The 21,216-nt window shown below is 53.7% G+C and overlaps 3 protein-coding genes across 5 annotated transcripts in view; 2 read left to right on the top strand and 1 right to left on the bottom strand.

The window, feature by feature from the left end:
* The window catches only part of RBBP5 (RB binding protein 5, histone lysine methyltransferase complex subunit), a 38,281-nt gene extending 35,359 nt beyond the window's left edge, over window positions 1–2,922 (top strand). For both annotated transcript variants that reach the window (XM_044267729.1, XM_044267728.1), the window contains exon 14: window positions 856–2,922. In XM_044267729.1, the coding sequence (XP_044123664.1) occupies window positions 856–884 (29 nt within the window). In that variant the 3' untranslated portion in view covers window positions 885–2,922. The remainder of the gene's footprint in view (window positions 1–855) is intronic.
* Window positions 2,923–4,408: 1,486 nt separating this feature from the next.
* TMEM81 (transmembrane protein 81) lies at window positions 4,409–5,257 on the top strand. Its single transcript, XM_044266347.1, has one exon. It carries the CDS (start codon window positions 4,409–4,411, stop codon window positions 5,255–5,257), a length of 849 nt encoding a protein of 282 aa, XP_044122282.1.
* Window positions 5,258–9,369: 4,112 nt separating this feature from the next.
* The window catches only part of CNTN2 (contactin 2), a 32,538-nt gene continuing 20,691 nt past the window's right edge, over window positions 9,370–21,216 (bottom strand). The window contains exons 14-23 of one of the 2 annotated variants that reach the window (XM_044267727.1): window positions 20,952–21,072; window positions 20,259–20,417; window positions 19,698–19,847; window positions 17,813–17,883; window positions 17,263–17,497; window positions 16,825–16,937; window positions 15,293–15,479; window positions 14,461–14,573; window positions 13,849–14,017; window positions 9,370–13,486 (exon numbers count right to left, since the gene is read on the bottom strand). In XM_044267727.1, the coding sequence (XP_044123662.1) occupies window positions 13,377–13,486; window positions 13,849–14,017; window positions 14,461–14,573; window positions 15,293–15,479; window positions 16,825–16,937; window positions 17,263–17,497; window positions 17,813–17,883; window positions 19,698–19,847; window positions 20,259–20,417; window positions 20,952–21,072 (1,428 nt within the window). In that variant the 3' untranslated portion in view covers window positions 9,370–13,376. Of the gene's footprint in view, window positions 13,487–13,848; window positions 14,018–14,460; window positions 14,574–15,292; window positions 15,480–16,824; window positions 16,938–17,262; window positions 17,498–17,812; window positions 17,884–19,697; window positions 19,848–20,258; window positions 20,418–20,951; window positions 21,073–21,216 lie in introns of those variants that run through there. The other variant, XR_006386685.1, reaches the window with a different exon arrangement.

Genomic DNA, 21,216 nt, shown 5'->3' with positions numbered 1-21,216 from the left:
CAAATGGGAATATATTTTTATTGCCAGTTTCATCTGTGCTTGAACTTTTACTTTAAAAGTCGGGTTAAAAGCAAAGTTTACAAATGGGTATTTTTCTTTTATAACTTGGACAGTTATTTTTTACTCATTTTATAATTACCAAGTGGCATGTTCCTACCCCACCCCACCCCCCAATTCCGGATGGCATCTGGGAGGATTTTCTTCACTTTGTTCCCTTCTTACACTTCTTAGTTAATATTTCACAGCAGCCCATTTAAGGATGTCCCCTCAGAGGTTGAACAGCTTCTGTGGAATCATCAGGGAAGTGTTCATTGGATTTTACTATTGAGGATTTTATTTATTGATCAAATGTTGGCGCATAGAAATGCCGGCAGTAGGTTTCATTAACATTTCACCATATTGGGATTCTAAGGTGAGGAGAATGTCAGCGAAGGCACAGGGGTGCTTAGAAAAGGGCCTGTTGCACATTATTATTTAGTGACTGATGAAGCTAATAGAGGAAAGAAGAGACGTGGCACCCTAGAATTTCCTTTCCTCTCCTTGTTGCACTCCTTGGGTCGTAAAGCATCTATCGGCATGTTGGAGAATGGTTAGCAGTTTAGAAAACGTGGAATTCTTTCTCCCCCCCCTTGGGGCAGTCCTGAGGAAAGTGCTAGAATGGGGGTTTGGGATATGGATTATTTCTTGCTTCAGTAAAGAGTAAATGAGAGATGAGTTGGTTTTAACGTAAAGGGGGGAGTCTTAGCCCACGTGTGCTTGTCGGGCATCACCCAGCATCCGTCAGTACTTCTGTTCTTGCCCTCTGTTCGTCCCAGTTGATGCTAAAAGACATCTTTTTGTGTTTCCTCTCTTTAGCAGGGGGAGCGATCTCAGAACTGTTATGAAGACGCTTGAAGTGCTTCGTTCTTCCCCCTTTTGCCATCATGTGGCCTCTGGACACTGTGGTCAGTCATTTGAGATTGACTTTAATTTAAAACAAAGGCCTCTGCCTCCAACCCAGGAGGTGCAAGGAGGGAATCGTATATTTGAATGAAGAAGTGAATTATGGAAGAAGAGTACGCGGCCCTCCCCTTCAAGCATAAGTCCACATAGGCTCTCAGGAATGAGGATTTGTGAAGACGTCACCAGGAGTTTGGACTCATTCAAACTTCAATGCTTAGTTATGTTGCTGGAGAAAAGAGACCAGTTTTGCTCCTCTAACTCTTGTGCCCAGGATCATTTTGACCTGACATTTCCTATCCTATTTGCCTTCCATCCTCCGTGCATGTCCTCAAGTGACTAATTCTCATCTGAAGTTTTGCTGCCGGTATCCTAGAGAAACTTCTGTTGCATATTCTGTCTTCCGTTGTTTAACTTAACTCTCTCACCAGATACCCTCCTGTATTTCCCTACTGTGTACGGAGGCTGGGCAGAAAGGAAAGTGCTTGAAAGCTTTCAAGTTTTTGGAAAGGGAAGAAAGATGAGAAAAACCCCCTCTTCTTAACATACCCCATTTTGCTCAAGAAGCTGGGCTGTAAGAGGGTCGAGGTTTTTCTCTGTTTTCCTTTCCTGGCGTGTTTTGCTCCGGTGGTAGTTCCTTCTCAGTAATCATGGTTTCCGAAGAGCGCTGGTTTCGTCCACCTGCAGCACGGAGTCATCAGTCCTTCATGTGGCTTCACCTGTGCTGGCGTCCAGAGAAGGAGACAACTTGAGGTGTCTCTCCACAAGCTGCTTTTTTATTGGGGTGGGGGAATCTCCACGAGGACGGAAGTCAAACCGTCCAGAATCAAAGCAGCAGCAACACAGTTCAAATCAAAGATCAAGGAAAAATTGTTTTTTATCATTGCGTGTGGATCTCTGTCCCTTCCTTTCAGTCGGGACAGTGTGTCCCCTTGTATCCCCGCTCCTTCTCCGTATGACATGTTTTCAGTCTCTTCCTTTCTGTGAAAGGTCGCTTAGCTTTTTTAAATTTTTTTTTTTTTACTTTCTGCTTCTTGCTTTTGCTGTTCTTTATATACAAGGTAGTAGATTGGATGGACGAGACATGAGGTGTTTGAAATTCTCGGAGAACCCACATCCCAGGTGTGCAGGGGGTTCTCTGCAGAGAGCTCTGAGCTGCCCGGAGGTGCCTGACCCAGTGGTCATCGTGGCTGTGGTCGTGGCGTCCTCTGAGGAGCGTCTCCGTGCTCTGCTCTGTGTGAGTCCTCCAGCAGCCAGTGCCCCTGTGGGCCGCCCCGCGAGGGGATTACTTTTTGGATTTTAGGATAGCAATCAAAGTAGACTTACATCAGGAAGAACCTCTTTCTGCTGCTCCAACTTTTAGAACCAGAATATTCAGTAGTTGAAGAGCTCCCTGCTAGTCGGTTTCAAAATGCCTGTGTTTTTAGCCGCCACCGCTTTTTTCCTCCCATGCTCTTTCTGTGAATTTCATTTCTTCACATCAGACCAGTGGTTGAGATTGGCAGGTGGCTCACTGGACATGTTTTTTGTTTTGTCCATTCCATTTCTCTGTGTCTGTGCACCGTGAGCTCCATCTTGCACAAACTCTGTGATACAGAGGGTCTCTGCCTAGCTTCCGTGGGCAGGGTAGCTTGGTGTCCTCTGCTTGTGCGTGCGTTAGGAGGTTTCTGCTACATCTGCCTCCTAAACTGGCTACTGAGAAAATGGGCTTCAGCCCTGTCGGATGGTCTCTGGCAGCAATTCCTAATAATTATTTATGCTTTCGGAATTTTTTTTCGGCTCCTGAAACTTTCTATCTAGTTTGATTTTTCTTCGTCTGTACAATATGTGCATATTCTCTTCTGTTATTCCTTCCCTCCGACCCCTACCCCGCCATTTCGTTTTTTAATGTTCCATAGTTTTGTACAAGAGGAGACTTAGCCTTGGGTTATTTCTTGCTGAAGCTTTAATGCTTTGTAAATAAAATCGGATGTTTATTAAGAACAGGTGTGGATGTTGGTTTGTGGATGCTGCTTCTGAAACTCAGTAGCCCCTTTGAGTTGTAGGACAGGAAATCCCGTTTACTGTGCTGATGTTAGATCTTTCTGTGCAGAGATGCAGACCCGGGAGGGGTAGGGGGTGCTTGGGGAGTGTAGAGTTCTGCCTCTGGACAAGATTATAAATAAATGATTCAAGCAAAGAGTTGGTGTTAAATCACAAAGATCATCTAGGAATGCTCTCCCTCTCAATTCTTTAACTCCATTGGTGTGTGTAAGTACACAGTAGAGGCCACGGAGCTGGGGGAAACACATGCGAGGGCATTCCTCCCTTCCAAGGACCTTCCTTAAAGTGTAAGTACTATTAAATTCCTCTTTATTTGACTTTTTTCCCCCTAGATTAAATTACTTTCAAACTCATAAAGTCGATTTAAGTCTTTGGTTTTAATCATTGTCACATCTGAGTGACACTCAGTTTTGGTTTAGTTTGCTCTGAGCCTAATAATCCATCTTTGAGGTCATAGCTGTTTCATAGCAACCTTGACCCAAGTGAGTGATGTGCTCCTGTGTTCTGTGAAGGTAAGGGAGTAGGCCAAGAGGTGGGCACGATTATGTATCCCCTCCCCCCAAAAATACCTTCAGCGCCCTTGTGAAGGAGGAGCGTCTAGAATGGGGAAAGGGGCTATATTCGGTATTGCCCGTCTTGCCCATAAACATTCGGATTCTAAAAGGGCAGCTTGGTCCTTGTTTCCGTGAATTTTCATTTCTATTTAAAATTCCTTACCCATGAACAGAGTTTCACACTTTACCAAGTGTTTTCATGTACAGTTTATCATTTATTGCCCAAAGTGACCCCCCTGAAGTAGCCCAGGCAGTCTTAATTTACAAAGGAGAAAATAGAAATAGAAATTTGGGAAGGATCAATCACTTGCTTGCCTCCCAGTCCAGAGTTCTTAATCCTTTTTTACAGAAGGTTTAGGAGCCTTTAAAGTCAATAATAACTTAATGAAGGTCATCCTCTTTTATTTATTTTTTTAGACCTGGTATTTGATTTCTGGGTCAGATTTAATTGGGGTTTTGAAGCTCTTTAATTTGGATCCCATGTTCGGAGAGGAGGGTTGGAGTGAGGAGGAATAGCTTCGCAATGCATTCGAAGTAATTTCAGAAGACTTCAGAAGCTGAAATCTCTTCGTCTTTGTCTTCCCAAGAGGGTAGGTTTAAGTCATGGTAAGGGGGTGGACAGAATGAAGACTGGAGAGGTGGGCACCGGCGAGCAAGAGCTGGGAAAGCAGCAACGTGGTGACTTTTTCCTCTGCCTTGTGGCCTCGCCTGTTCATAAGGACTGGACCCGTGTCGACCGAGTCGCAGCGTGTCCTTGACCACGGGTGCAGCCCATCTTTTGATGTTGAGGGAGATCCTGCGTCAAAGGAATGGAGTAATGATGTAGAGGATTCGCCGGGGACAGCTCGGGTGCCGGCTGACAGTGGGGAGGCATGAGGACCTCAGCCGCTGGTTTCCTCCTTGGGAGTCTGGTGTTGGCCTTTGGTCTGCCTTTGGTGGTGACTTCACCGAAAACACTGGCCATCCCAAAGCAACTTCAGCAAGCCGTGGGGCGGGTTATTGTCAGTGCCACCACCTGCACGGTCACCTGTGGCCTTGGCTATAAGGAAGAGACGGTCTGCGAGGTGGGCCCTGATGGCATGAGAAGGAAGTGTGTGTCTCAGCGCGTGGAGTGTTTGATGAACTGGATCTGCGGGATGCTCCACTTCACCGTCCACAGAGGGAAGGCGTTCGAGCTGAGCTGCCTGAGTTCAGACATCCTGCAGGTGGGGAAGGAGGCTTTCCGGTTCACCTGGAGGCTGGCTCGCGGCATCATCTCAACTGACGATGAAATCTTCAGACCCTTCCGGGCCAACTCGCACTTGCTGAAGTTTGAGTCTATTCAGGAGTATGACTCTGGGACATACCGGTGTGATGTGCAGCTGTTAAGGAACTTGAAATTTGTCAAGAGGCTCTATTTCGGGCTGCGGGTCCTTCCCCCTCAGTTGGTGAACCTGGATTTCCATCAGTCCCTTACTGAGAATCAGAAGTTAGTCGATCAGGGCTTGGAAGTGAATCTGGACAACAGTTCTAAGCCTCAGCACCCACTGTGGGAAGAGAAGGTGGCCATAGCCTTGGGAATAGGAATCACCAGTGGAGTGGTAGGTGGCGTGTTGCTGGTCATTGCCCTGGGCGGCGGGCTGAGGCTGATGCATGGCAGTGACGGCCTCGAGTCCTTCAAAGCCTTCCTCTGGAAAGGCTGGCTGTCCAGGAACCCAGACCAGATTAGGAAGCCAGGCTAGCTTTTTAAAGGAATATCTGGCGGTCTGATTGTGGCCTGGCTAGGAGGGAGGGCTTCCACTGCCCCAAGAGTGGGGCACATGGAGAGGGGCAACGTCATGGGAGTGTGCTGGGCAATGTTCCAGATGGATCTCTTCCTGATCTTGCTGCCACTGGGCCCCCAAGAAGCCTAACCCTAGGCACTGCCGCTGCTCCTGGGGAGAGTTCTGGCTTCCAAGCTTGCATTCACTACCTCTTACAACTGGACGCCTCTCCGCCTCCATCCCTTCTTCTGAGCTGTATAATCTTGTAGAAGGACATGTAAACAGCTTTCCTACTGGAAACCTTTTTCTCCTCTTCAATAAAAATCACTCACAGTAGCTGCATGCAGACCTCACCACCTCTGTTCTTTAGTTAAAAATCTCTTCCAACTGTTTGAGTGGCCCCCTGATCAGTCCAGCTTTCCTTTTCCTCCGACTTCTCAGAACAGACATTGCCCACATTGCTTTGCAGAAGGACGTATGCCCTCGTGTGGCAGAGCCAAGGCATCTGACCTGGGTATGTTAACAGTCACTAAATGTTTTAAGTTGCCCCTTCTGTACTCCCTGGGCAAACCGTCTGTGTTCAGCGTTAAGCTGATTGCTGGTGGAGCCCTGGATTCTCCGTGCGGTAGCTTTCCCCCAACGGTTCCTGGACTTGCTCCCTGCTCCTCTCCTCACTCTTCCGGTGCCCACAAGTGTGTGTTCCTAGAGAAGGCAAGTGTGTTGGTTTCTTAGAGCCGCCAAGGCCACCAAAGGAAGGACTAAGGCCTTCCTACCTCCATAGGAAATCAATCCCAAGACCCAAAGAGGCCATTCAGACTGTGTGAGATAATCGGCTTGTGGGGTTGTCGGGGCAAAGGCTCTTGGCCACCAGCTGAGCAAATTCTGAGAGAATTGGAACATTTCTTCCCCCTCGCTTTCCTCCAGCTGCACACGTGGCAGTGGACGTGAGGACTTGGACTAGCGGTTGTCTTCTCTAGCTGTGTGTCTGAGTCAACCCGGATGAGCTTTTGAAGAATGAGATGCCTGAACCCCAATTCCAAGGATGCTAATAGGATCACTTTGAATTGTGGCTGATGGCTGTGTGTTGGTCTGCTGTTAAATATAGTTTCAAGGGTGCGTGACTGGCTCAGTTGGCGGAGCTTGCGACTCTTGATCTCAGGATTGGGAGTTCGGTCCCCCATGTTGGGCGTAGAGCTTAATTGTTAAAATAGGGGCTCCTGGGTGCCTCAGTGGGTTAAAGCCTCTGCCTTTGGCTCAGGTCATGATCTCAGGGTCCTGGGATGGAGTCCTGTATCCTGCTCTCTGCTCAGCAGAGAGCCTGCTTCCCTCTCTCTCTCTGCCTGCCACTCTGCCTCCTTGTGACCTGTCTGTCAAATAAATAAATCTTTAAAAAAAAAAAAAAAAGTTAAAATAATTTCAACCCCATAGAGACATGGAAAGAACAATTTGATGACGACCCATAGATTCTCTACTTAAACTCACCAATTGTGAATGTTTTTCTATGTTTATCTGACTTTACTGAACCACTTGTGAGTTAGTCCCAGACTTTGTGAGCCTTTACTCCGAAATCATATATGCGTCTGCTAACAAAGACGTTCTCCTGTAGGACTACCGTGTCTCCACCCCACCTGAGAAAATTAACAGCCCCCTAATCTTAGTTATGGTTGATACCTCATCCTCCTGGCTTCTGAAATCTTAGCGCCTGTTCATTGTTGATCCAGGATCAAGGGAAGCTTCACAGACCACGTTTGGTGGTTTCTCTTGAGTCTTATTTTACAATAGACCACCTGCATTTTGTTGTTGTTCCTGACATTGATTTTATTGAAGAATCAAGCTGGTTGTCTTGGGTAGAGACCCACGAGCCAGGTTCGTCATGGTCACATGAGTAGGTTCCCGAGGAACAGATCTTCCACAGTTTGACCACAGCCCCCCACAGACGGTGTGTGCTCCCTGCATGGCCTCAGGCACCTGGCATCGGGCTGGCTCGCTCCTGATAAGTGTGGTGGTTTGGTTAAGGTGCCAACTGCTAGGTCTCTGCAAAGGTGTATATTTTTTCCTCTGTAATTAGTCATTTGTTGGGGGGGTACTTTGTGACATTCCTAATAATCACTAATGCCTTAGGATCCATTCATGATCTTGTGTATTGCCTGCTGGGGGGCTGTAGAATGGCGATGCTAATGTGCCCTGCTCTGGTCATTAGCCTGCGTCTTTTCTGTAAAAGAGCTGCCCTTGTTATTTGTGTGATCTCCATGGATTATCTTTTTCAGCAAATCATGTATAATCCATGCCTGTTGTCCTACATTTGATGCTGAAATCGTCTCCAGTTTGGGCTGGTGAGAGCCCTTCAAGCTAGCTCTTCTTGTCCTTCCTCTGTGGCCCCGCTTGACTGGATCATGTCCTTGCTTTCTAGAACAAGACATCTCACATCCACATTGGGACTTTGTTTTCTCCAAACCCAAACCTGAAGTTTCTCCAAGGGCTTCTGACTCCCCTTTTTAGTGTGGGGAGTAGCGTTTGGGAGGCAAGGTCTGGGTGCTGAGTGTGCTCACTGCCGCCAGGGAGTCATACTGTTAGGCCCTTTCAGTGTCCCAGATCCACATAAATCCGCTCAAAGTGTCTCTGTGTTTCAGAAGTTCTGTAGGTAATTCTGCTAGAGAGTGGAGATGGAGGACCACTGGCCTCGGCCCATGCGTAGTTTACAATTAACGACTAATCTTATTTTGGAAAGATCTTAGATTTTCCACACATTCTTTCCCCCATTCCCCCAACTCAGAGGGGCTGGGTTTCAGCAGACCCGGATTCTGGACCCAGTTCTGTTGTCGACCACGTAGTGGAGCAGGCAAGCTGACTCCCGTGAATGGGAGGGTCTGATGGGAGCAGTGCTGTGCCTGGAAGGGTGCTGCATGCTGTGAGGGACCGGACAGGATGGGGCAGAGGTCACCAAGGACCTCAGTGCAGCACTGGGCTCTTTGCTCAAGCACGCGGGAGAGAGCTTGCTAGTCTTGATGATAAAACAGTATCTTTGATCTAATGAACTCAGTGCAGTGTGGCTGGGGAGGCACTCAGTGCATTTTCCAGCTGAAGAGCCAGACCCACGAGGAGCCACAGAGCTGGTCTGATACGTGGTGCAAGCCGGCAGGGACGCATGGGATGGGAGACTGTGCAGCTCTGGGCTCACAGCCCTCTGTGCTGGGGGTTCGTAAATTTTGACTCTCGGAATGTGAAGGGATTGAACAGGAAAGGGGGGAAATAAAAACCAAACCCTCCGATGTGTCAGTAAAGACAAGAACTCCATTCAGTTCATTGAATTCTGGGTCTGCCTCTGGAGGGAGGGTCAAGGACATGCTGAGTAAAATTTCGGTTCTAGACTGGCCAGTGCTCCCAAGGGGGAAGGAAGTAGCCTATTGTCCTGCTACCCGAGCCGCCCCCCACACTGGGGGGGATCCCCGTGGGCCTGGGCCGCTGCTGCTGAGCACTGAGGGCAGGGGCTCTGCTCGCCTTCGTCACCGTCTTCCCGGACACGGAGCCCTGCCCGCTCTGCACCGAAGAACTCGAACACTCACAGGGCTGTCTGTGTGCATGTGTGTCGCTGTGCACGTATGTCCGCGACGAGTGTTTGTTGAATGCAGGAGAGGACGCTGCAGCTGCCAAATGGGAGTAGGAGTTCCCATCCTCTTGGCTGCTGAGAGCGGAGACGAGAGGCACCTTCTTGCTAGGTGGGGGTCAGTCACTGTGTGCCCGCGGGAGGAAGGCTTCCCTTTGGTACCATTGAGTCACTGCTGTCAGATGCCTTAACAACCAGGGAAGCCTGAAGAGGTGCCGTCCACGAGCACCATTTACGCCCAGTGGCAGGCGAAGGCAGCGTGGGCGGGTACAAGGCCTGCTTCTGGCCTGCGCGGCCCGCCTTACTCTCCCACGGCCTCATGCTTCCCCCTCCCAGGCCGGCAGGACGCGGCAGGGGACAGTGTCTGGGACTTCCCTGGAGCCGACCGTGTGAAGGGGGCGGGCATCGGCCACAGCCTGGGTTAGAGAACAGGACAGGCCGTGGACTCTAGCCGGACGATAAAGACCCACACGCGGCAGGAGCCGGCTGCCCCAGCACGCTGAGAAATCATCTTTATTTAAGCACTGACGCTACCAGAGTCAATAAATAACTACCGTCACAAGTACAAGAGAGGCGAACAACAGGCTGGCCGAAGTGGTTCCCGTCCAACAAAGACGGGGTCCGGTCAGGAGGGTCTGATGGAGCCCTAGCCCTCGCCCAGCCATGAGCCTAATTCTGCGGGCCCTGGATGGGGCTGGGTAAGTTGGAATCTGGGGGCTGAGCCAGGGTGTACCCCATCGAAGGGCGCTAGGCTCCCTGGGGCTCGGGGCAGTTCTCTGGCCCATTTTTCCTCCCTGCACCAGTTTCCCTTTACTATCCTGCCTTCTCAAAGCCTATGACCCTATATACAATTACCAGACACCTCTTTGCATGGAGCTTCTAGAAGTCCCTTACAATTGCCCACCTAATCCCTCACACCCCTCCAGGAGCCTCTCCAGCAACCTCGTTCATCCCACGACAACACCCAGCTTAGGTCTGACCTTGGGAAACAGGGCACCATACCCGGGCCTCGGAACCAGGTTTGAGGCTAATGCTTGTCTGGCAGCGCTAGCCCGCCCCTCCTGCCCGGGAGAGAAAAGAGAGTCCTCTAGGTGGGGAGGAGATGAAGGCAGTGACACATCCTTAGCCAGCTGGGATTCTTGCCTCAAGGAACCTCCGTGGCCCCTGGGGCTGCTGAGAAACGGCATTTGCCACGAAGGAATGCCCGAGGCAAGCCTCCTCACTTCATGACGGTGACTGGGGTCATTACTCCTCCGGGACGGGGCCGAAGCAGGACGGAGCGCCAAGACTCTTCCTGAGCTGACCTCAGAATCGTGGTCCTGACAGGACGCTCAAGAGCATCCGCTCACCCTCCAGACTTCAGCGGGCCCAGACCCCAGATCGACAGCTGTCAGAATTCCCCAGTGTTTCCCTAGACAAGGAAGCAGCCTCTCCATCCCTCATCCCGGGCTCTTGTTACAGCCGCTCTTCCTGATGTCTGACCTCAGGTTCTCCTGTTATTTCTATCAAAACAGAAAGAGCCCCTCCTCGTGGCCTTTTCTGTTTCCTGGCCTATCTCTGTCATTTGGTGGCCTGAATGGGAGTGGATAACCTGACCTTGCTGGCCCCCAAGCCCCGAGCAGGAGAGAGCTCCTGTCCCTTTGAGGGCAAGGTTTACATCGAGACTGTTAGAGCAACGAGGACCAAGTAGCCAAGACCAGGGGGCAGAGGGCCCTGTAGGCTGAGCCTGAACGTATGCAGAACGGAGAGACTGTCCCCCACGGCCCTGAGGCGTCTGCAGGCTGTCTCTGTCCCTAGTCCTCAAGGCACTTACTGGCCACTAAGCTGTGCAGTGCAGTACTTGTCTGTGGCTCTTCCTGTTGTCACCTCCTCCCAGCTTGGTGAGTGGAAAAGGAGAGATCCAGAATCAAGTACTGACCACAGCAGGCGCGAGACTCAGCCCGAGCGAGCAGAGAAGGTGGAAATCAGAGGCCCCCCCGGGCAGGCAGGGGCTCTTCTGTATAAAGCCACCTCAGCCAAGGACTGTTCTGTTTTATACACTTGCATGACCTGCAGTCACCCTCTGTCTCATTGGACCTGCATCCGTCCCCGGCCTGACGCCTGAGGCTGTCGGCACACGAGTTTCGGCGTAGCTCTCATACCCCTGGCAAGTTCTGGGCTGAGTTTTCTAGTTAAAAGCCCTTGCTAGGTTTTCCAGACAGTCTGCTCTCCTCTCCTTTGCCAAGGGGCCTCATTAGAACGAAGGTTCTTACTTGCAAGTGTCTTTTGCCTCAAGCAAGCTCAGGAACATCAGCGTCCCGCTCCCTGGTGAAGCCCTGTGCTGGCTCAGCCTTCCCGCCGCAGCAGCAGCCCATCCCGTCCCCCTGCTTCCCCTGCCACAGCCCCAGGCAGTGAGGAAAAACTCAGCTAAGCGGAAGGCTCATTTTTACCCTCGGCATCCCCTTTCTGATGGAACTGGGGACCAGGAAGGGGGGTCTCTGCATTCAGAGTGCGGTCACTTAGCTGAGCCCCCAGCACCTCACGGCGGGAGGGGGCAGGAGGATGGGAGCAGGTGCAGAGGGTTTGGTCAGTGGCTCAGGGGCTCCAGGCCCGGGCCAGGGGCGGGATGGTGGGTGCAGCGGTAGCCCGGAGAAGGGGTGTGAGCTAGCGTTTTTAAAAAATTGTAGCGGGTAAACATCAACAGAAACCTGCCCAGGAAAATAGAGCAGGACTTAAAAGTTAAAAACCCATAACAAAATAGAGCTCTAACTGTAAACTACAGAAGCCAGGCTCTGGGGTCCTCCACGGGTCTGTCCCTTATGAGATGCCTGTCCCGCTGCTCCCGGATGTGAAGGGCTACCTGTTAGAGCGTGGGCTTTGGAGGTTTCCTGGTTGTGCCATCGCTGCTGCCTGGATTTGGGGAATCCCTGTCCTTGCTTTGGCCCCTTTACTTGGAGCAAGGGTAAGGGCAGCAGGAGGCCTTAAGCCAGCACCGCATGTCCAGGGCCTGGCAGGAGCTTGGCCTAGAAGACGAAGGATCGTTGCCTCCTGGTGAAGGACCCAGCCATGCCGGTCTCCCCACGATCACCCACCTGGACCTCCTCATAGCTCCCTGCCCTTCTTAAGACCTTCTTAACCAGGCCGTTAGCCATTCAGAGCTGCCCCCTTCCTCTGGACAGACAGCTCGGAATAGGAAGGTAGGACAGGCTGTGTGACCTTGGGAGGTCCCTGACCCTTCCATTTCCTCGTCTGTAAAGTGAGGGGCTGGGGCAGGTCTAGCTCGAAAGCCCCCTCCAGCTCTGATGTCCCGTGATTGGGAATGGACCCAGAGCGTGTGATTTATTAATGCCTTTTTCTCCTGGGGAAATGCAAAAGAGCAGTCGGAGGCAGCTGGGGGTCAGGTCTGGCCAGGTGGCCCAGGGCATCCCTGGGAGCAGGCAGGGCCGTAGGTATCCTTTGCCCTTCTCAGAAGACTCCCAACTGCAGAACGCATAGAACAGATGCCACCTTCCTGTCCCAGGCTTGCGGGCGTCGGTGCTGGAGAGTGGCGGCCCGAGGCCTGCAGGCTGAGCAGGAGGAAGAGGGTGGGCGCGTGAGTCCTGTCTCCCGGCTCCTGCCCACACCCTGGAGGGGCCGTGCAGGATGGGTCTGGGTGGAGTGGGGGACCTCCCCAAGATAAGCCCTTTAGTCACTCGGCCACCAGTGGTGGCTTCTGTCACTCTGGGGGTGACAGGATTAGGTTGGCAGTGTTGGCTAAGACAGCAGCGTCACCTGCCTTGGGACTGTGGCTCAGGCCAAGTCTGGTGCCCCTTTCTACCCGGTGTCCCAGCTTCTCAACCCCTTTGAGCTCCCACCCTCGGCAGTCTGGAGGACCCTTCCCCAGAGCTGCAGGGACTCAGGCTCCTGGCCTTGGACTTTGGGGCACTGGTTTTCAGCCACCTGGGTACGTGGCAGGGGCCCCTAGGGGCATCGAAGACAATGTCAGGGTCCAGCTGTACAGCCCCTTGGGAAAGTAGAGGAGTTCTTGGTCCTGGGTCTGGCTCTATCCTTATACTGAGGGACATTGATGTTTATGCTCTGTCCTACTGTGGCCCATCGGTGTCTTCCCACTGGGCCAGGCACTCTGCTCAGGCGGCCGAGTCCATCTGCGGGACAGGAGCGCCATCTTCCCCAATGTGCCGATACGTGGTTTCAAACCCCCTTCTTCCCATGGGCCTGTTCCTTCTGTCCAGGTGCCCCAGAGGGCCCAGGCGTAGGGTTCAGTATCATCACGAAGTTACTGCCTGGCGTCTTTTGATTTAAAGAAAAAAAATCCTAGCACAGGTTCTATCCTGTGGCAGAATATGAAATATCCTACCTCCTACAAAAAAGGGCACTGTTTAAAGTAGGTACTGAAAGCCAGCCATTCTCAGGCACAGTGTTGGGCCACCTTGGCATCAGGCAGGGCCAGGGCCAGCTGGCTGTGTCTGTCAGAGGCGGGGGTCCGGCTGTGGCAGAGAGGGAAGGGTGCCAAGATCAGAGCTCCAGGTAGCCTACGAGGACCAGCATCGCCATCGACGGGGCAAGGATGGCGCCGGGATGTGGGGTCGGGCTGATTGCAGAGTTCTCCACCATCATGCTTGTGCCTGAAACCAGCAGGTGGAAAAGTGGGGCTGTGTCCGCTGGGCTTGGGGCCAGCCTGTCCCCGCCCCACCCCCAGGACAGGATCCACAGGATTTTGTAAGACCTTTGCTTCTGTGGTCTAAAGTCTGGCTCTGTACCCGGTGAAGGGATCTCACTCCTCCCTGGCCCTCAGGGACGTGGGGGTGGGGGGGATGGCAGGGGGTGGCACAGTGCAGGGACTCGGTTACACTCAGTTCCTGCCCACCTTCCCCTGTGCCTTGGGGGTCTGGCTGAGTTGGGGTTGGTTTGTGTGGGAATGGTTCCTTCATCAGGCATCTGCATGGACCCTGATTCTCCTGGGGAATAAGGTGGGGAGAGCCAGCACCTCCATTCCTCACGATGTGGATTTCCGCTGGGATCCCATCCCCTCCAGGCCCCGTGGTCCGAATCTGCACCAGGGCATGGCCGATGTCTTCCGGAACGGCAATGTCTATCCAGTTCCTGCTGGTGACGTGGAGCGTGGGAGTCGGGTGTAAGTCGTTCTGGTACAGCATCTGTGGGGAGGAGGGCAGCCAAGGTAGAGCTTACTCACACTGGCTGGTTCTTCTCTCTTCCCCAGCTCTGGGCACCAGGACGTGCCCATTCGGTGCTGGTGCTCACCCTTCCCGTTACCTGTTGACTGGGAGCAGGCCCTTAAATAAACTCCTCATTAGAGGGAGGACAGGTTGCAAGAAGCTTAGCCATCTTTGCAGACTCCTTAGGGCTGGAAGGACCCTCAGACTCACCTAGTCCCCTGGAGCCCTGCCTTCCCGCCATCCTCCCTTCAGCCCCCTTTCTTCTGTCTCTGCTACAAGCTATCTGTATCTTTTGGCACCAACAATCCCGAACTCTGCTTCTGTCGGACTCGGACTTGCTCCACACGGCAGCTCCCTGTGTCCACTGGAAACTCAGAGGCCCAGTGCCCGGCCACTCGGTGCCTGCTGGGGCCCTTCCTTACCTTATAGCCCGTGACCGCAGACTCATTTCGGAGAGGAACCACAGGATCCCACTTGATGCTAAGACTGGAGCTTGAGAAAGTCCACGAGATGTTGCCAGGAGGGCGCTGTGGAGCTGCGGGAGGAGGGAGACTGAGAAATGTTCCCAGTGTTTCCTCCCCAGCCACCCCCTTGCCTTAGTCGGTCTTTTTCTATGAGTCAGCCCGCAGCCATTACACCCAGAACATTCCATCACAGCTGCCTAAGAAACAAACTTCAGGAAACTCCAAAGGCTGGAGAAGAGAGATGCTTCAGAGCCCATGTGCTCTCCCTATATATATATATATTTTTTAGATTTTATTTATTTATTTGACAGAGAGAGAGAGAGATCACAAGCAGGCAGAGAGAGAGGAGGAAGCAGGCTCCCCGCTGAGCAGAAAGCCCGATGCAGGGCTTGGGATCATGACCTGATCCGAAAGCAGAGGCTTTAACCCACTGAGCCACCCAGGCGCCCTGTGCTCGCCCTATTTACATTAGTCTTCTTCTTCTTCTTCTTTTTTTTCAAAGATTTATTTATTTAGAGAAAGAACGGGAGCCTGAGTGAGAGGAGGGGCAGAGGAAAAGCAGGCTCCCTGATAGGCAAGGACCCCAATGTGAGGCCTGATCCCCGGACCCTGGGATCATGACCTGAGCCAAAGGCAGACGCTTAGCTGACAGAGCCACCCACGTGCCCCTGATTTCATTAGTCTTGCTGGCTTGTTTCTGTCCAGGCCCGGGCTTGTGGTCTAGAACATTGGTCTTTTCACCCTGGAGTGGGTGGTCCTAGAGGTGCTCCCACCCTCGGGAGAGACTCACGGGGCTTCATGGTGGTGGCATTGGCAGAAGGGCTGGCGGGCCCAGTGCCTGCCCGGTTGTAGGCCCGCACGGTCACGTGGTACTTGGTGTTGGGGTGCAGGCCAGTGACTCGGGCACTGGTGTCCAGCCCCGCGGTCCTCACTCGGTCGGCGGCTGCTTCCTTGTCCCCCGCCTTCCAGTAGCGGATCTGAAGGGGGCAAGGGGAACCCGTAGGGTCAGCAGCCAAGCCCCCACCTCGGGGGGGAACCCTGACCCTGGCCCTGACCACCGACATTCTTTTCCTCTCCTGCTCCCTCCGGTCCTCGTGACTCAGTCTCGGGTCTCATAACATGGACACTGGGCCACGTGCTCCAAGACAGCAGGGCCACGTGCTTCCCACTATCATTAGCAGCCTCTGGACAAACCGCAAGATCAGTGAGGGGATGTTACTACCCAGACTGGGTGGGAGGCAAAGCACCGGAGGACCAAGAGGAGGTGATCTTGGGTAAGAAGGACCATCTGACTGCTGAACTCACACCCACTCAGAAGGCTCCCAACCTCTCTTCTTCCTTGAGAGGAGAAAGAAGTGCCAGGGAAGCGAGCTAAGGCGGATGGAGGAGGGGGTTGCTGCCTTTTCGGCAGCCAGCAGAGAGCCCGGTCCAGGGGCAGCGTGGAGACTTGGGTGGAATGAGGCGGCGAGGGGGCAGGTGACGCGTGGGGCTGGGCACAGACTCCTCCCGGGGGTGGGGGGCTGCGGGAACCCAACCCCACTGAGTTCTCTCCGGGATCCCGGGGGGCTGTGCTGAAGGAAATGAAATGAGTGTCTGTACTTGCAAAGCAGTCCCCGCCCGCCCCGGCGAGCTGATGACGGCGGCCCAGTAAAGATGCAAACCATCATCATATTAGCAGGACTGGTTAAATATTTATCCACATCAAGGACACTTTGGTGGTGTTACCTCCTCAGTGCAGCTTGCCTGTCCTACTGCGCTCAGACCCAGAGCTAAGGCTGCTGGAATGGAACGTCCAGACTTGTCCTTACGCTCGCCTAATCCTTCCCCCTAGGAGGTGACATTTCTTCCTTTCCCTTCTTGCCCTTCCTACTGCTCCCTCTTGCTCTCTGTCCACTCCACAAGGTGCTCCAGTATGAAGTCACTGGGGGCTCAGAGCTCAGGCCAGAAACTGCTGGGCCCACCCTTCCCAGGGACAGGACGACCAACGGGCACGAGGAGGGGACCATGCTCTCCTCCGCAGGCTGACGATGCTAGCTAACTGGGCTCTGGTGTGAAAGCGACAGGCTATGTCCCTTCCGGAACCTGTGCGGCTCTCCCAGCTTCCAGGGCTGGCTCTGGGCAAGCACTGAACTTCAAGTCTATCCACAGGTCAGTCTTTCGCTCTGGACCTGGGGAGGGGCTTGGCTCGGGCTACCTCCCCAAGGCTGCATGACGACAGCAGGCCCCCGCCTCAGTGAATGAGTAATCCCAGGAGGAGCGACTAGTGAGCTGTGAGGTGCCCCTAGCCCCCCTTCCGGTCCCAGGACCCAGGGCAGTGCTCACCTCGTACCCCAGGAGGATGCCGTTCGTGTCCTGCTGCACAGGTTCCCAGGTCACGTTCATCTCTGAGGAGGAGACCCCCTTGGCCCAGACCTTGGTAGGGGCCACCCTGGGCTCTGGGGACCAATACAGAAGGGGGTTGGATTCCCCAGGGCCTCCCCGTGTCCTGCAGAGAAGCTGCCAACAGGGGTCTGCCCTTGCTTAGGATTTCTGAGAACCCAGGGCCCTGGAAGAAGGTCACCTGGGCGTTCCCACAGCCTCCCCCAGGCCACTTCTCTTCCCATGGAGCCTCCCTCCCCCTCCCCCAGGCCTGTGGGGAGACAGGGTAGCCAGGGAATGAGGCCAGGTGCCCCATTGTCCCCCACGCCCCGCCCTGACGTGGAACTGAGCTGGGGTGTGGGCTGCGCCCTGCCCCGCACACCCCACGGACAGGTGGCCCACCTTCCTCGGCCGAGTACACCAGCGCCGTGAGGCTCTCGGGCCCCTCCCCACGGCGGTTGTAGCTGCGGATCTTGACCTCGAAGGGCGTGTAGGGCCGGACGCTGTCGTTGCTGTAGACGAAGTGCTGGGCGTCGGCGCCGGGCACCCGGGCGGTCTGCCAGCCGCTGCCGCCCTGCCTGCGGAAGGACAGCAGGTAGCCGAAGCCGTCTCCGTTCTGGTACTCCCGCGACATGGGCTGGGGGGCAAGAGTGTGGCGTGGGCGAGGGGCCTCTGTGCATTTCCCTGCCCGGCCTCCGCGCCACCCACCCCAGCCTCGGCCAAGAGGGGCAGCCCCAGGGCTCGGGGGCCTTGGCGGGTTTTCTCCTGCAGTGGATGCGAGGGGAAGGAAGGGGGTGCCATTCACCCGGAGTCGGGGCTGCACAGCGGCTCAGTCTGGGTCCTGTCTACATGCGGCGCAATCTGGAGATGAGTGGGGACAGGGGGTGGGTGGGCAGGATTTGTCCCTCCAGAGAGCTGGAGGCACAGTTCTGCCTCTGTCCCTGCAGCTTACCGTCCAGTTGACGATGAGCTCTCCAGGGGCTCCACCCCCTCCGCTGAGTCCCGAGGGTGCTACCGAGGGGGCTGTCAGGGCCAAGGGACACAGATGTGGCTGGTGAATGCGCAGTGACGGGGCAGCAGCCTCGCGCCTGTGCCTGTGCAGCAGATGCATGGGGACACCCCTAGTTTTGTCCTCCAACAGGACCTCTGGATGTGGGCTCTGGAGTCAAGGGAGACCTGACATCAGGTCCCACCTCTGCCACTTACTAGCTGTGTGTCCCTGGGCAAGTTACTTAACCTCTCTGAGCCTGATTCCCCTCTCCGTAAGATAAGGATAATAATGTTTCTCTCCAAGGGCTCTAAGAAGAATAAAATCAAGGACGACGGTGCCCAGCTCGTGTACGAGTCCTTGCTCTGTTATAGTCGCTGCGCCACAATGATCTTTGTCGTCTTCTGTCAGTTTAAACTAAATAACAGAGACCTACTCCAGTTTGCTCTAAAACGAGGGGAATAAATAATCTGGAACTGCAGTTAATGAAAAAAAATTTCTTTCAGGTTGCAGGGGGTTTTATTATGATTTTTCTCTCCATGGCAGATTTAATTTCCTAATTGTCTCTAGTATTCAACAAAGCTGATATTAAAACAAGACTCTACTTAATTAGATCAGGAATCTTGGCAGGGGGTAACTTGGCTGGGCATCAAAAGAGTTCTACAGAGAATCCAGCAATGGGAAACTTATCACTTGATTCTGATGCCAGGAGCTTAGCGCCTTGTGATGTGCAAAGGGGTGCTTAACCACACTGCCCACGTGGTCCTGTTAGCTGGGCGTTCTCATCACCCTTGTCAAGTGGAAAAACCAAGGCCCAGAACAGTTAAGTGACTTGTCTAAGGTCACACAGCTAATAAATGGAATAGTTCAAATTTGAACTCTACTCTTCTGATTTCAAAGCCCATCATCTTAATTCTGCATCCTGGTTGTCTTTTGCTCACCAACACCTGGGATACCAGAATGAAGGAGATCACTCCCCTCCCTTCATTTGTCTCTCTAAGAAGTTCAACCAAAGAAGGGGATTTTCCTGGAATTCCTTACTCTGGAGAGGAACCAGGTAAAAATGTTGACTGATTGGAGAATTAGCCTGGGGCTTATGGGAAGCTGTGTTTAAAGGACATAAGAAGGCACATCCTTACTACACATGGGAGGTGGGAAGCCTGGGTGGGCGGGGAAGGGGAGACGGGGTCCTGATTCCATGTTGCCCATTGCAAGACCCCAAGGCTCTCATTTTGGAACTTCAGCTGTGAAAATCTAGGTCGGCAGGTGCCCCTCCTGGCTTTTCTCTCCTTTCTTCCCCTTTTAAGATGTGACACCACCTGCATTTCAGGGAAGCTTGTGGGAAGATTGTACATTGCGCCTGCTCTAAAGGATTTAGAGACACTGACTGCTTCCCTACACACACACACACACACCTTCCTCATTAACTGATTTCAGCAGCTCATGCACTACCAGGAAGGACATCTGCCCATCACCCACCCCCATGGTCCTGAGTTCAAGTTCAGACACTTCTCCAGACTTTGATTTTTCCATTAAAAAATACACTTAAACCTTTTATTTTGAGATCATCCTAGATTCATATGCACTTGTAAGGCTGACCCATGTTTTTAAAATGAGGAGTTTGGACTGGATGGTTCTTCTAGCCCCGACAGGCCCAGGCTGTGGCCCAGGGCAGAGTGCATCATGTGGAGCCCTGACTGTGTCCCTTTCTCATCTGTTTTGTTAGAGTCTGAAGCCTGGTGAGCAGGGTGGGAACTCCCATAATTGCTCCTCCCCTGGGGTTCCCTTCCAGGAGGGCTTGGGGTTGTGCCCTGACATTACTTCTCTTTGGGACCCCCAGGACTCTGACCTGCTTCCTTGGTCCGGATTTTGCTAGAGGGCCCACTGGGCTCGCCGGTGCCCAGGATGTTGCTGGCTAACACCCGGAACTCATAGTCCATCCAGGGCGTGAGGCCCAGCACCTGGGCGGTCTCAGCGTTGCCCTCGATGTTGGCAGGATCTGCAAGGGGCCCAGAATCAGTGTGCTGGCACTGGTTAGTCAGTCGATATGGAAAGGGCAGGAACTGGGCCCGACTCACCTTGTATCCAGCCCTCATGGTGGTGCCTGCCATACTCAGTGCTCAGCACTCTTTTAGAAAGGATGGGAAAACTACTAGACCTCCCTACCCCAGGACCTTTGCTGATGCTGTGTGCATCAGTGGGAATGCCAGAGATGGTCTGTCAACGTTCCAAGGACACAGACTGAGCTGTCTCTAGCCCTTTCCCTGCTCTCTTGCTGCCCATGGGACCGCCTCCCCCAAGGGTCAGGGAACTCCCTGCAGGCAGAGGACCTAAGCCTTTCCCTTTCTCAAGTTCCAGGCTCAGCCAGGCCTTATCAGCACTGACCTGGGTGGAGCCTCGCAGCACTTACTGGTGCGAACCTGCTTCCACTTCCCTGCAGGTGGAGTGCGGGCTTGCAGGGTGTACTTAGCAATGGGGCTGTGGTTGTCGAAGCCTCGGCTCCAGCTGAGCTGGACGGTGGTGTCGCCAATGTCCCTCACCACCACGCCTCCTGGGGGACCTGGGGGACCTGCATCAGGGTGTCAGAGCACAGGGAGTCAGAACTCAGCTGCTCCAAATTTGAATCAGTCTCCTTCAGGCGGGCTGGGGCTGGTGCAATACCCAGAAGTGGGCAGCAGAGGGCGCACTAAACACGCATGGGGTGGGAGGGCCAGGAATGGGGACAGCAGTGAGTGGCAGGTGCGGTCTGGGATGTTGGAGCGATGTGTCCCAGGCCGGAGGGGCTCACAGAGGCCTTCGTGCAGAGATGTGTATAGATTCCAAAGCCTGCCACCACCAGGCTTTGAAAACTGCTGGCCTCAGCAGAGTTCTCCAGTCTTAGGAAGGGGATTTTTAAAATTGTGGCTTTGGAGGAGAAATATTCTATTCAAAAAACCATGGGATAAGTTTGGCTCCGGCTCTGGGGACTTAGAAGCCCTTCTCTCTCAGAAGCCCTTCCCCCACAGCTTTCTGGGAGAGGAGGGGAGTTAGGGAGCACAGGTCGGTAGAGCCCAGCCGGCCCCTGAGAGAGTGGGGGCAGGGCCGGGGTGGGAAACCCCATCACCTCGGACCAGGACTGTGGCCTCCTTGGACGCACTGTCCACCACTGTCTGGGCCATGCACGTGTACTTCCCGCCGTGACGCAGCTGGGCGTTCAGGATGGTCAGATCCCCAACTGTCTCCTTCTGCACATGGGGGACAGAAAGTGGGGGGGGGCAGGTCAGAGGAGAGGGCCCCGGCTAGTGCAGTGAGGCACGAGGTGGGGCCTGGAGTCTCCTGCTCCATTATGTCCATGGACCCCTCAGCATCTCGGGGTTTTGGTTTGTTCA

The sequence above is a fragment of the Neovison vison genome, chromosome 10 (assembly GCF_020171115.1).
Source record: "Neovison vison isolate M4711 chromosome 10, ASM_NN_V1, whole genome shotgun sequence".
NCBI classification, from domain to species: Eukaryota; Metazoa; Chordata; class Mammalia; order Carnivora; family Mustelidae; genus Neogale; species Neogale vison.
The sequence above is the reverse complement of the archived record's forward strand: the minus strand, read 5'-3'. Positions and strand labels throughout refer to the sequence as shown.

What these genes read in the sequence shown, in the direction of transcription:
- TMEM81 (XM_044266347.1), top strand. Translation starts at nt 4,409, where the DNA reads ATGAGGACCTCAGCCGCTGGTTTCCTCCTTGGGAGTCTGGTGTTGGCC.